Raw genomic sequence first — 12,885 nt, 5'->3', positions numbered from 1 at the left:
CTTTATGTGAACCAAAAGATCTACCTGTAATATCAGAATCTGCATTTGTTAGGACGTGCCATTTTCATTATTCTGATCAGAAATTCAAAGTATGTGTCAAATTCATTGCAATACACCATAGACTGGTTTTTGGATGAAGTGCCATCAGAGTCAGATATTTAAGCAACACTCATTGCAATCACCAATTTATAATGATTTTTTCAGTGAAGAGTACAGCCCCCACTCATCTATAGATTTTGGATTTTTGACCTCACCTTCTGTGTAGCAGAACTCATGAAAGAAACCAAATATATATATATCTATATCTATATATATCTATATCTATATCTGTTCACAAAAATTTAGCCAATTCAGGCCAGTGCTGATGTATTTTGATCTATCCCAGTAATGAGCCTCTATCAACTGGCTAAGCAGCATTTCCCCAAAAGATGGATAGGGACATTAATAAGATACAATGTGGATTGTAAGACTGACATGTCATATTACCCCAATAATGGTTTGAATGATCCAAATATTTTGTATCTATACTGCACTTTTAATTTAGACAACTCTATACTGCCTCAGATTTCATATTCTGTTCGTCTAGATATACTCTTTTGTATTGTTCTGCCTCTTAAAATATAAGAGATATTAGGAAAAAAAAGCCACTACATCAAAATAAGTCAATCCCTTAACACTTTTTACTATGGGTGCATCTACCCTAGCTGGCTATTTCGAAGTAGCCGGTACAACGTCGAAATAGCACACATCGCGTCTACGTGTGCCATGTTCTATGTCGACATTAAAATCAACGGTAGGCGGTGAGAAGTTGAAATCGCTATTCCCATCCAAAGATGGAAACAGCGCCCTACTTTGACGTTCAACATCGAAGTAGGGCACATATAGACGATCCGCATCCTGCTACTTCGAAAGTGGGGTCCTCCATGGCGGCCATCAGCTGACGGGTTGAGAGACGCTCTGTCCAGGCCCTGCGGGGCTCTATGGTCACCGCATGCAGCAGCCCTTAGCCCAAGGCTTCTGGCTGCTGCTGCTGCAGCTGGGGGGTCCATGCTGCATGCACAGGGTCTGCAACCGGTTGCCGACTCTGTGGATCTTGTGCTGTGCAGGGCAAGTGTGTCTGGGAGGGGCCCTTTAAGGCAGCGGCTTGGGGCTTTGCTGGCCCTTTATTTCAACGGGGAGTGCTTGTGTGGGGGACGCTCCACATTTCCTTCCGGGGCGGCTCCTTCTGATGATCCCCTTTGTTACTTCAATGGCAACAGCCCTGGAGGATGTGTAGGCGATATGCATTGAAGTAGCATATTTCGATGTCCTTACTTCCAAATAGGCTACTTCAACGTAGTGTGCTAGTGTAGACGTAGCCTATAATTCCTACTCTCCATCTTCTCTGGCTGTATGTGTCCTATACCAAGGATGTTTAGAATTGCAAAAAGCAAGACTTGAACTATCCGTACACATCTGCATGTGTGCAGAATAAATTTTCTTTTCACTAATGTGCAAATGTGCACCAGCCGTAGAAATAAAATCCTACCCCGGGCACCCTGCTAATCACCTGGGTGACATCTGTATCACTTCTGAATAGCCGCACAAGCGAGCAGCGGGACCACTAGTCTCTGGTGTTCAAGAAACTTTCCTGGGTGAATACCACCCAACTCAACAGAATTTAACCACCCTCTCTCACCCAGGTCAAGTACATCACTGTTGTTGCATTTCTGTCCAAGCATAAGCAGAGAGTAAATAAAGGAAGTGTGGTCTTCTCAAGAAGTATGCAGAAAGTCACCTCTACTGCCTAGGCTGCTGCTCAGTGCTCTTCCAAACTGGGGAGAAAAAAAAAATACATAGACATGCTGAGAGTTTTCTGTGATAAGTACCTTGCATGCAAAAACAAAGATTTTGGGAACAGCTCTTGGCAACAGGAGGGGCAGGCACAAGAGATAGTTGTTAGAAGAGGAAGAGATGAACCAAAAAAGGGGGAAAAGCCTCCACAGAAGCCCAGAGGAAAAGTAGCAGGCATATACACTGAAATCATAACCACCCAAACAGTTATCAGGAGGCCTCTGGGATTTGAACAGGCATTGGGCAGAACACAGAAATCATGATCTTGCCTCTTCTACCAACTACCTGATATTAAAAGCTTTCCTGAGATTAGAGACTTACTAACCAGAAGTAACAAAATGAACATAACCAGACAAAACCTAGCAGATGTTCCCCATTTCACAGCATATGGGCTATGGGTGGGGAGGGCTTAGCTTCTCACTGGACCATCATCCCTGGATCTTCATCTCACTCTGGTTCTCTATTAGGTATCTGACATTTTTCAAGACACATGTGACTGGGTGGGTGGATGGGAGAGACTTACAATTATTCCTTTACAAAATATACCGCACGCTGTGCCCTGCCACAAGGAACCTACAATCCACCCATCCCATCATGTTAAACACACAGGCATAACTTATATGTGGGAGATGTGTAACTTCACTGACTTCAGTGAAATTATTTGTGTTTAAAAGGGAAGCACATTTAGAAGTATTTACAGAACTGAGGAGCACACACATCTACAACATTAGCAGAGAAGGAGAGAAGTGGGAAAGGAAAAGAACACAACATTGGGACAGAAAGACTGACTCAGGAAGGGTAGAGAAGTGAGAAAAACTGAAACCAAAACTACAGCACACTGTGGTTTTATTTCTTTAAATTCCAAAGGGACAATGCTGCACAAGTTATTTCACCCCAGCTAGCATGGGTCATCTTTAGGCCAGGAAGTGTTAAGCAATTTTTTTTCAAGCTTCAGTAGAATGCATTGTATTGTATAGGAATCTAATATTTCAGTTCCCAAAACCCATGTATGTTCATTGACCTCAAGACGGAGTTGCCATTTTATCCTCCAAAAAAAAAAAAAGAAAAGAAAAAAAAGAAAACACAAGACACACCCATCACATAAACTGGCTTACAGATCAACTATATCATTTGTATGTTCATCTTTTGGATTTTTTTTTTTTTGCCCCAAGGTCCACAAATAAATTGTGTTATTCAGAACTCATGTTGGCATCCTAGTTAAATCTCAAATAAATAGGAGTCACATTCTCTTCATAGAGCAGTGTTGCTATGCCAACGTTAACATGCCTAACCTTGCCTATAAAAATAGATCTAGTCAGTTTCAAAACGCATGCAAATTACTGTGTCAAAGAGGTACTACTCCAGAGGTGTTATTCCAACAGTATTAACTTTTTGGTGAAGGAGAAAGAGAACAAACAAAAGCAGCAGCAGCAAAGGTTTTGAGAAATCAGAAATAATATCAAAGCACTCTTTTTCTCCCTCCATTTTGCCACATAGGATGTTCTTCATCAGCAGCACAGTAAGTAAAAAGAAAGAAACTAAAAGAAACAAAGCTTCTACTTCCCATATGACTTTAATATATGTTTGATCAACAATCTGAACAGCTGGTTATTCAATGCAAGCCAGATTCATGTGAATACCTTTGCTTCCATGCCTAAGTATTCACAAGGTTGGGGGCCATCCATATATTGTATCATGATTGAATAACAAACAAACAAACAGGCTATCAATGATTGTTTATGGGGGGCAGGTGAGGTACTGACTCATCAGAAGAGGACACAGCTGTGAAGTTTTCATCTTAAAGAACTGACATGACGCACATTTTACATTCAATTCATGTTACCACATAAAAAGTACATTCTCTCATTCTTTTATCTGAAGTCTCCTTGAAGTGGCTTTTTCCTTTAGAAAGTTGTGGCTTCCTTTATTGCAACAAGTTATAAATTTTAAAATGCCGTCAATAATATTTGTATAAGTATTCCTTAAAATATTTTTCTATAAATACAGAATGCAGAAAAAAATATAGGCTTTGACATGAGAGGTTACTTCAATTTGTCTCGCACTCCTTACAGAACTAGCACTGATATTTAAAAAGGAGTACCAAACCCAGATTTAGTCCTTCTTTTGCACTTTTCAAAAATACAAAAAAAGTGACTATACAGCAACTTGTTATAAAAAGGCATTTTTTAAAGCCACACAGACAACTTAAGAAAATAAAGCAGTTCAAAGCAAACTACCACTACCTCCTTATTAATGAGGCCCTACCTGAATTTTCAGACTTGTATTTCTAAACTCCACCCAGAGTACAAGGGTTTAAGTAAGTCAGTCATTTCTAAAGGTTTTTTTGAACAGGGGCCTGCTTAAGCTTCTGAAACTTGTGGGAGTGACAAAAATTCTGTGAATACAAGACACCCAGTGATGAATAATCTCACTATGATCTCTCTCTGTTGCATGACACCCATGGGAGAAAAAGGAGTAAAAGTATCCACTCGCACCGAGAGAGCGGCATACAACAAAAAGAACTATGGCCTGATACAGAGGTGGAGAAAAGCAAAAAAGAAAACTAAGAGTAGCTGCTCTGTGCTATGCAGCCTTCTCCCATGTAATAATAGGTTACAATTTGTTGCTTACATTAATACTCAGTATTATCTCCCCTTTCACAGTTCCTAACACCACTAACGAGAGCAAAAGCATATACCGCCTTCGGTCTAGAGACAAGGAAGGAACAGGAAAGAGCGTGGGTCAGCACACAGTTATAAATTGTGCAGCAAACATTCTATCCATAGTCTGAGCCAGACTTTCCCCAATCTTTGACCTCTATGCATTCACGAAGTCATCTGACTGTTCTCCACCATACAACACAGCTTTCCAGACAGCAAAGTTTTAATTAACATCAGACATGCTTACCTTCAATGGGTTTATAAAAGAGAAGGATAACTTACTATCAAGCACTAAATGATGATGATTCCAATACAAATGATGGAACGTTTTCCTGAAATATTTCTCTGGTCTTCTACTGTAGATGTGACAGGTTTACTTGTTTAGGTGATTTTATTTACAAAAATGACAGTATTCATGGCTAAACAAAGGACATGCAAATTAATGACTAGTTAATTCAACCATCAGCCTTATTACCAGTGGTCCTTGTAAGCGGAGCATTTTGGTGGTCACTCAGGAGAGATTCAGGTGTCACCCACCTGATCAGCAGAACACCCAAAGCAAGTAGCATGTGTTTCTATTGGTGGTGCACATACCAAAATTTATTCCACACAGATGGGGGGAGAAATAGAGGAACTGCGGTTACTGCACAAATTCATATGGGAATAGAATTTTCTGATTTAACTTGTTCAGATTGCTGTCTCAATACTTTAAATACTATAATAAAAATGAATCATTATGTGTTCACAGTGCAAAGGATACACATAGCAGATCAGTTTAAAACATATCAGCATTCCAATAATGGCATTCAATGAGCTAATCCTGATTTACACTAGTGTGGGCCCAGAATCAGGCCAACTTCATACAAGAACAAAAAGCAAACTAAGATATTTTCTTGGAGTAACTGTAGTGCAGGGTATATACAGTAGAGGAAAGAGAGACAACTCTGTACCTGTAGTTTACACGGCCAGTTTTGCTGAACGACGACAGATGGGTCAAGATTCTGGGATCTTTTTGCAGAATGCATTGTGGGTCTTTAATCTCCCACTGAAGTCACCAAAAGAGAGGCCCAGGGCATATATAATGTCTTATACGAAGTTTAGAGAGTTGATCAAGAGCAAGCAATCCTGTATAACCAAAGTGGTACAGTTCTGTATACTGCTGAATGTAGATCATCTCCTGCATTCCCTCCCTCTAAACTTGACCCCACACTTTCTGCACAGGAAGTGCAGTCCTTTATTACATGGAAGTGTGCTATTACAACAACATTAAGGCAACTACATTAAAGCATTCAGCACTAATGTCCCATCCGCTGCCAAGTGATTCCTTCCATGCTCCTTGTATATGTGACAGAAGCTTTTTTAACAGCATATGCAAAAAAAATTTGTAAGTATGTAATTTCTCTCTGGTCTGGGACACTTATCAAGATTAATTAATTCACTAGTTCTTACAACTCCATTTACGTCAAAGCAGCAATAAACAAGATATACATATGGAGTAGCCACAAAGGGTACCAAGTCTTATTTTTATTTTTAAATGTTTAGTTGGTTTAAAAAACACCCTGACAACTTAATAAATATCCTAGTGTCAGCTCCAAACAGCAAGACACACCAATGCCTGAAGTCTTACACTGTCTTCATCAAAAGGAAACAGTTCTGCAATACACCTGGAAGTGCTGTAGATTCCAGTTTGAGGCACTGCCCTACAAAAAGTGCATATATTTTTCTAAGTACTGAGGTTCAGAATTTCCACTAGGCCTTATCCTCTTGTTCACAGCAAAATGGAGCAACCACACGTTTATGAAGCTAACAATGTACTGATTTGAACGCATGCTAATGTAACTATTAAAGTCTCTGTGTTTGTTAGGAATTGAAGGACAAACTACCCAAGAGCGGCAAGCCAAGCCAAAAAAAAAATCCATCCATGTATTTTACACAGACAGAACAATCGTTTCCAGACTGAGGCTGGTATACAAAATACAGTGCATGATTTCCAGATATCTCAGATCAATAAACCCTGAACAAAACATTTGTCTCCAACTCACGCATCTCCCACCGCCGCCTGCATCCCAGCTGCTGGGAGTCCTATAGGTTGTACTCAGTACTGTCAGTCAATTCCTGATTACAAAAGACAATAGTAAACAACATTAATCTATTTATTTCATGGTATGTTATCTTTAGTAGTATGGAGAGGAACTTTGAGACATTTTTGTTCTAATTACAGTTTGGTGCACTTCAGAATAGTATTTCAGGAGGCTGTAATGCAACATAGGACACTTGGAAAACACTGGTAATGAGATATAGAGCCTCTCCCTTCTAGGTCATTGGTGCAAATCTTGCTCGCCAAGGTTACTAGTAATCAAAAGGTGTTGGCATCAGACAGCTGTTCTTTGACCTTTATGGAAAGGGAAACAACTGAATTGGAGCTCATTTGCAAATTCAAAATTATACAATTTGGCTTCAATAAGGATCTTAATTGGTTAACACTCTACAGAAGCAACTTTCCCTGGATGGACATCCACCTCCCTCCATCTGCTAACTTGAATGGCCACAATCACCCTAATTTACAATGGACAGTAATTTCTTCCTTTTGCAGACTTTATATACAGCTGTCTCAGTATTTCCACTCTAGTGCATCTGATTAAATGGGTTTGACCGACCAAAGCTAATGGCCTAAGAAATCCATTAGTCTCTATGGTATTATAGGACTCCTTGTTGTTTTTACAGATATAGACCAACATAGCTATCCTCTGAATCTTTGTAGAACAAGTTAGTACTCTCAGCTCAGCTTCCAGTGGCAGGTAATCCCACATTAAAAGCTAGGGCCAAACTTACACACTGATACCACCATTGGCAAATGACTGAGGCTTCAAGCAGTAATGTGAATAACTAGCCACCTTTTCATCCCAAGGGAGGGACGAAAGCAGAGTGTCATGGAGAAGCTTAAGTCAACATCTGTGCTATACTTTTCCTATGCTGTCATGAAGGACTTCAGTGTACTGGGTTTTCAAGACAGTACCTTTAGCGGCACTTAGGTTTTATGGGCCCAAATTTTGCATACACTTAGCACAGCTTTAAGCAGATCAGTAATCTCACTTAACTAATTGTGTGCATTTTCAGAACAATATATTTTAAATCAGTATTTTCCCTTGTCAATACAAGCAATCTAAAGCTGACTTGTCTAGGTGGGAGCAGCATTCTGATGCAAAAAGCGTTAAGACTTTTTGGGTTTATTAAGGAGAAAGAAGTGGAATAATAATATCTTGCCTGAAGTATAATAGCATCCTTCAAACTGACACCTAGGTGAGTCTGCTTTTGAAAGTCTGCCTTTTTAATACCTGCATTTGAATTCCTTCTTTATATTGGTCACTGTGCAATAGCTTCAGGCCTATATGTATTAAGATTTCACTCAATAAGCTGCCAGGTACCATTGTGCACAGATGACATAATGCAGGGAGGAGAAAGCCAAGATCTCACAAGGCATTCAGTAACACCTAACAATACTGTAAAAAAATGAGGACATTTTACTTTGAGTAAAATCAATTTGATAGCCTGGAAAATTCTGTGAGAGTGACAGCATATGAAATACTCACTTGCACTGATGTCATTTCACACCTTTAAAGTCACTCTCTTTTGCAGTGTCTTACAAAGGGGAAAAAAAAACACCATCCAACAGGTGTCAGCAGTATGGCAAGCTGCTTAAAGCTGCTAGAATTCTCACCCTCTAACCCACCACTAACTGTTACGTAGTAGTACCTACCTAAGATTCACACAAGCTTGGAATGCTTGATGTTACAAAATATCTCCTCTTGTGAGTTGACTAATTTTGATCTTTCAAAACAAAACTTATAACTAGCTTTGATGTAGATAAATCATCAACTCCTAACTGATAGAGACACTACTTCTCATACACTTTGAAGAATTAAGCAAATCTAAAGCCTACATACAAGACCCACAAGAGTGTTTCTCCCCCCAAACAAGACTCCATTTTACAATTTATTTATGAATCTTTAAAACTCCTTATGTTAACACTGGTTATATCTGAACATGGTCCAGAGGATTCTAATTATTATGCATTTTTTGTTATATTTAAGCCTCACTGATTATTTCCATCTGGTTTAATATTTTATTATATTAATTTTACCATTGCAAGACTATTCAGCTTTTCCTCTCAAGAAGATAATGACCTATGAAAAAGAAACCATGCTTTGACTAATATAATACAGGACCTGGGATTCTACAGCACTAAATGAAGTTAAGAATCACATTTATTTTGTTACTACAAGTGAAAGAAAGCTACATTGCTATCGTTCTTCATTTATGCTTCTAAACAATAAAAAAGCAGTTCAATGAATGCAATTTAAAATGAATGTGATACAGTATAAAAGTAATCCTATTAAGAGTTCACTGTGCATTACTCATTCCAGGTTCTGTATTTAACAGGATTTTGGTATTTAATAAAAGAATGAACCAGTTACATGAATCCAAATATTAACTACAAAATGTTGACATGTAACAACTAACAGGCCAGATGAATGAAGAAGTCTTTTAAACACGATTTATGTCAATTTCTATTCCTTCTTTCAATCCTTCTTAATGAATACTTCACAAAAGGAATAAAATCTGAAATGTTCAGTGGACTGTGTGGTCACCTAATTTATATATACACAAAACACAGTAAGTAATCCAAATCTCAAATATCTATGCAGTCATAGTGTTTTAGGAATTGCATTTCTGGAGAGGCCTGTACACTTATTAATACAGAATGAAGTGTAACAGCCATTTAAGATTAAGAGTCATAACAAAGCTAAATCCTCACGCTAATGTGTAGAAAACACCCAAACACTCTAGACTTATTATAGTACCTTCAAAGCCAACAGTAACTGAGTCTTCAGCAACACATATGTTTAATGCAGGAGTAGCAATTCTATTTATCTGCATTTAGAAAAGCAAAGATGATTTTTAATATAATAGGTCAAATTGTGCACGTTCTTACTTATTCAGAATAGCCACTGAATTTTAAATTTCCCATAAAACTTGGTCCTACCTTGCACAGAACCGATTAGAAAATTTAAAGAAATCTTCATTCAATCCCCCAATTACTTTTGAGATTATGCAAAATATGTTATGTAAGAAAGTTTTGTGATATCCGATTGAGTATCAGAAAAAAGTCTAGTCATATATTACAAACTTTTAAATCCTTGCTGTTCCAGTGTGATGTCATAGGACCATGATTCAATGCAACATTGCCAAAGCCATTCAACAAATTACTCATTTCACAAGGCAAAACCAAAGTTCATTAGAAAGAACAACATTAAAATACAAAGATTTAAATGATGTGAATCTCTCAGTATTTACTTTAGGGTTTGTTTCTGGTTGATGCTCAAGTAAAAAACAGAAAATTGTGCTTACAACAAAGCCATTTTTTCCCCTAAGTCTCTCTGACTCTGGAAGCATTTCACAACCCATTTTGAGTTCATATTTCATAAAAAAAAAAAAAAAAATCTGGCGATGAATACAGGTTTACAACCTACAACAGAAATGCTGTATTACAACTAAGGACATGTATAGAAACGTGCACATTAGCAGTAAACATGGTACATGATCAAACCACATATGTGTGTTGCATCAACGAACATACATTCCTTTGTTACTGTGCACAGTGTTTGTGTGGCTGAGGACACTCTCAAATGCTTTTCACCAAATGGAGGGACTTGATAGCATTCAAGCTGGCAGAACACGATATATGTATATTTTTAAAATAGAGCCAAGTCACAGAGCTGTTACTCATTTGTGGTGAATACCCATAAGCAGAGATGTGCCAACACAAGCAAAGATGTAAGGGCACACAGTAGATCTTCTTGGTTAACTTCCTTTGGACCAGGCCAAATCATAAACAGTAACCATGATGGGGGAAGTGGCTTTGATTGCCTTTTACTGTGTTTAGTATTCAGCATGTATTATGTGGCTGGCACATGCATTGCCTTCTCCTAGTGAGGAGGGTCCTGGTTCGATATTCCACATCCTAGAGTCAGATCCCCTCCCTCATTTGGCTGCTAGGCTGGAAAGCATCGCTCAGAGAGAGGGAATTTCCCGCTGCCTCTGCATAGGCTCCCCCGCCCCCCATCCCAGCGCCAGCGGCTACGTGTGTACAACCAGACAGAGCTCGGCGGAATCCCCTCCCCTGCGTGGAGAGACAGGACCGCAGGGACACGCGGAAACCACGTCCCCACCCGAGCAGAGTGCTCTCGGCAATCAGCCGCTGCTCCAGGTGTCAGCTCCATCGCGCAGCACGTCTGAGTGAGGGAAGGGAGAGGGGAGCTGTCAGCGCCGCGAGGGAGGCGGGGGGAGCCCCGGCTGTCAGGATCGAGGGATTTACGGGCATATTCACGCAGGCGGGGAGCTGAGAGGCAGCGCCAAGATCTGCTCACAGGCAGCGGCGTCTGCCGGCCCACCCGGCCCCCGCCCCGAAGGGCTCGGATCAGGCAGGCAGGCAGGCGGCGGGGGACACCCGAAGTAGTAGCCCGGGGAGAGACGGGCGTCAGGCTCTTGCGCGTCTCCCTCCTCCCCTCCCTGCCGCTGCCGCCGCCGCCGCCTCCTCCTCCTCCTCACACACTTCAGCAAGTAAGGACGCTGGGGCTGCCCCGCTCTCTCGCGAGCCCTGTGCAACCACTTGAAGGCAGAGCGGGGGAGGCAGGGGGAGAAAATGCTGCAATGTAGCGCCAGGCAGAGATAGCCCGAGCGAATCCAAAGCCTAGTCAACGGTGCAAGAGAGCCACCAAATGAGCACCCCCAGACACACGCCCGACCCGCTGCCACCCGCTTCCTATAGCTACACAGCAACTACTCCCTCTTCACTCCCCCATCCTCACCTCCCCCTCCACCCCCTTCCGTGTAGGAACGGCAGCCACAGGAAAGAAGCAGACCCTGTTCCTTGGGGGCAGGAGTGGGGGAGACGTGCTGTATTTGGAGGACAGTGGTAGCCAAATTAAAAAAAAAAATGGAGAAGGGGCAGTGCAAGCAGACAGCTGGCTGCGTGTGTCCGTCTGTGCCCGGCACAGCACTTACCTTTCACCACCCTGTCCGTCGTTGATAACTTCGGGTCAATCGCCTTATGCTCAGACATTTCCAGCAGCCGGGGGCAGGAGGGAAGGGCTCACTCCCTCACACAGCGCAGACACAAGGCTCAGACGGCTGCTGCAGCAGCAAACGGCCAGTGTCTCTGGGTCCTTGGCTGTGCTTAAAGTTACTGCCCCTCTTGCCTGCTGCTTTGCTTTGCTTTCCTTCTTCTTCTCCTCCTCCTCCTCCTCCTTCTTCCTCCTCCTCCTCTAGTTAATTATTTATCTCGAGCACGCCACTCCTTTCCTTATTTATATATATATAATTGCACAAATAACAGGCAAAAGCAGCCACAAAAATATTTTAAAAAAAAACAAAACAGGGTGCAAATACAGCAACCCTGGGCTTCCTTCCCCCACAGCAGCAGAACGGCTGCTGCTCCAGCTCCTCGGGCTGCTGCACTGGATCTGGATCCGTCTCTTCCCCCTCCCCGGGTCTCTCCTTTCACTCACATAGACACAGCCACTAAGCTGCATACAGTCCAAAGCACAACCTACCCTCACCGCCTAGCCTTACACCCGCATCTCCCTCCCAGCTGCCTCTCCCTCCGCCCATCTCTCTCTGGCCGCCATTGGCTCAGGCGGGACTGCCAATCACTGTCAGGTAACTGTAGCCCGCCTCTCCTCCCAGGTGTTCTGACGGCTCGCACCATCCGCCGGCTGGGGCCCCGGGGCGGGGAGGAGGGGGGAGCCTCAGCAGCTGGGGTAGAATTCTCCCCGGAGCGTTCTAGAGGCTTGGTGGAGCAGCAAGCCAAGGAGCAAAGCGCCGTGTGTGATTTGCCTTGGGGCAGGACGTGGGCTGCGAGGAAGTGCCGCGGCGCGCCCTGCTAGTGCTGCCGATGAGTTACCGGGCGAGCAGTGGGGTCTCCCCTTATTTGTTACAAACCCCAAGGCCACACAACGGCAGCGGCAGCAGAGAGAGAGAGAGCGCGTGTCATTAGCTGGCGGGGCGGTCTCCGCCTGTCACTCACTGAAGATACTGCTACACAACAGGAAAAGCTCCAGGGTGATCGCGCCTGCGTGTGTGTCCCTTGCAGCAAGGCACAAACACGACAGGCTCCTTCATGCTCCTCTGCTGCAGCCCTTTCCCCTTGGGGTTAGAAGCCGCCCTCAGTCAGCTTTCCTCTTGCTTCGGTGCCTTTATCATTGGAGCTCCCGACAATAGCTTTCCCCCGTTTTTCCTTCCTGCTTCTAATGCTGCTTTGCCAAGGAAGAAGGAGGGGCCTGGACTGGCTGGGATGGGAGTTTTCCAGTTGGAAGATTGATGCATGGATTTT

At 42.4% G+C, this 12,885-nt stretch overlaps 1 protein-coding gene across 6 annotated transcripts in view; it reads right to left on the bottom strand.

Moving 5' to 3' along the window:
- Positions 1 to 12,660, bottom strand: part of PPP3CA (protein phosphatase 3 catalytic subunit alpha) — a 288,298-nt gene extending 275,638 nt beyond the window's left edge. For 2 of the 6 annotated variants that reach the window (XM_074993506.1, XM_074993507.1), the window contains exon 1: positions 11,559 to 12,088. In XM_074993506.1, the coding sequence (XP_074849607.1) occupies positions 11,559 to 11,616 (58 nt within the window). In that variant the 5' untranslated portion in view covers positions 11,617 to 12,088. Of the gene's footprint in view, positions 1 to 11,558; positions 12,089 to 12,579 lie in introns of those variants that run through there. The other 4 variants (XM_074993513.1, XM_074993509.1, XM_074993510.1 and 1 more) reach the window with 4 other exon arrangements.
- Between the last annotated feature and the right edge of the window lie 225 nt (positions 12,661 to 12,885).

This window comes from Carettochelys insculpta, chromosome 4, assembly GCF_033958435.1.
Source record: "Carettochelys insculpta isolate YL-2023 chromosome 4, ASM3395843v1, whole genome shotgun sequence".
In the NCBI taxonomy this organism is placed as follows: Eukaryota; Metazoa; Chordata; order Testudines; family Carettochelyidae; genus Carettochelys; species Carettochelys insculpta.
The sequence above is the reverse complement of the archived record's forward strand: the minus strand, read 5'-3'. Positions and strand labels throughout refer to the sequence as shown.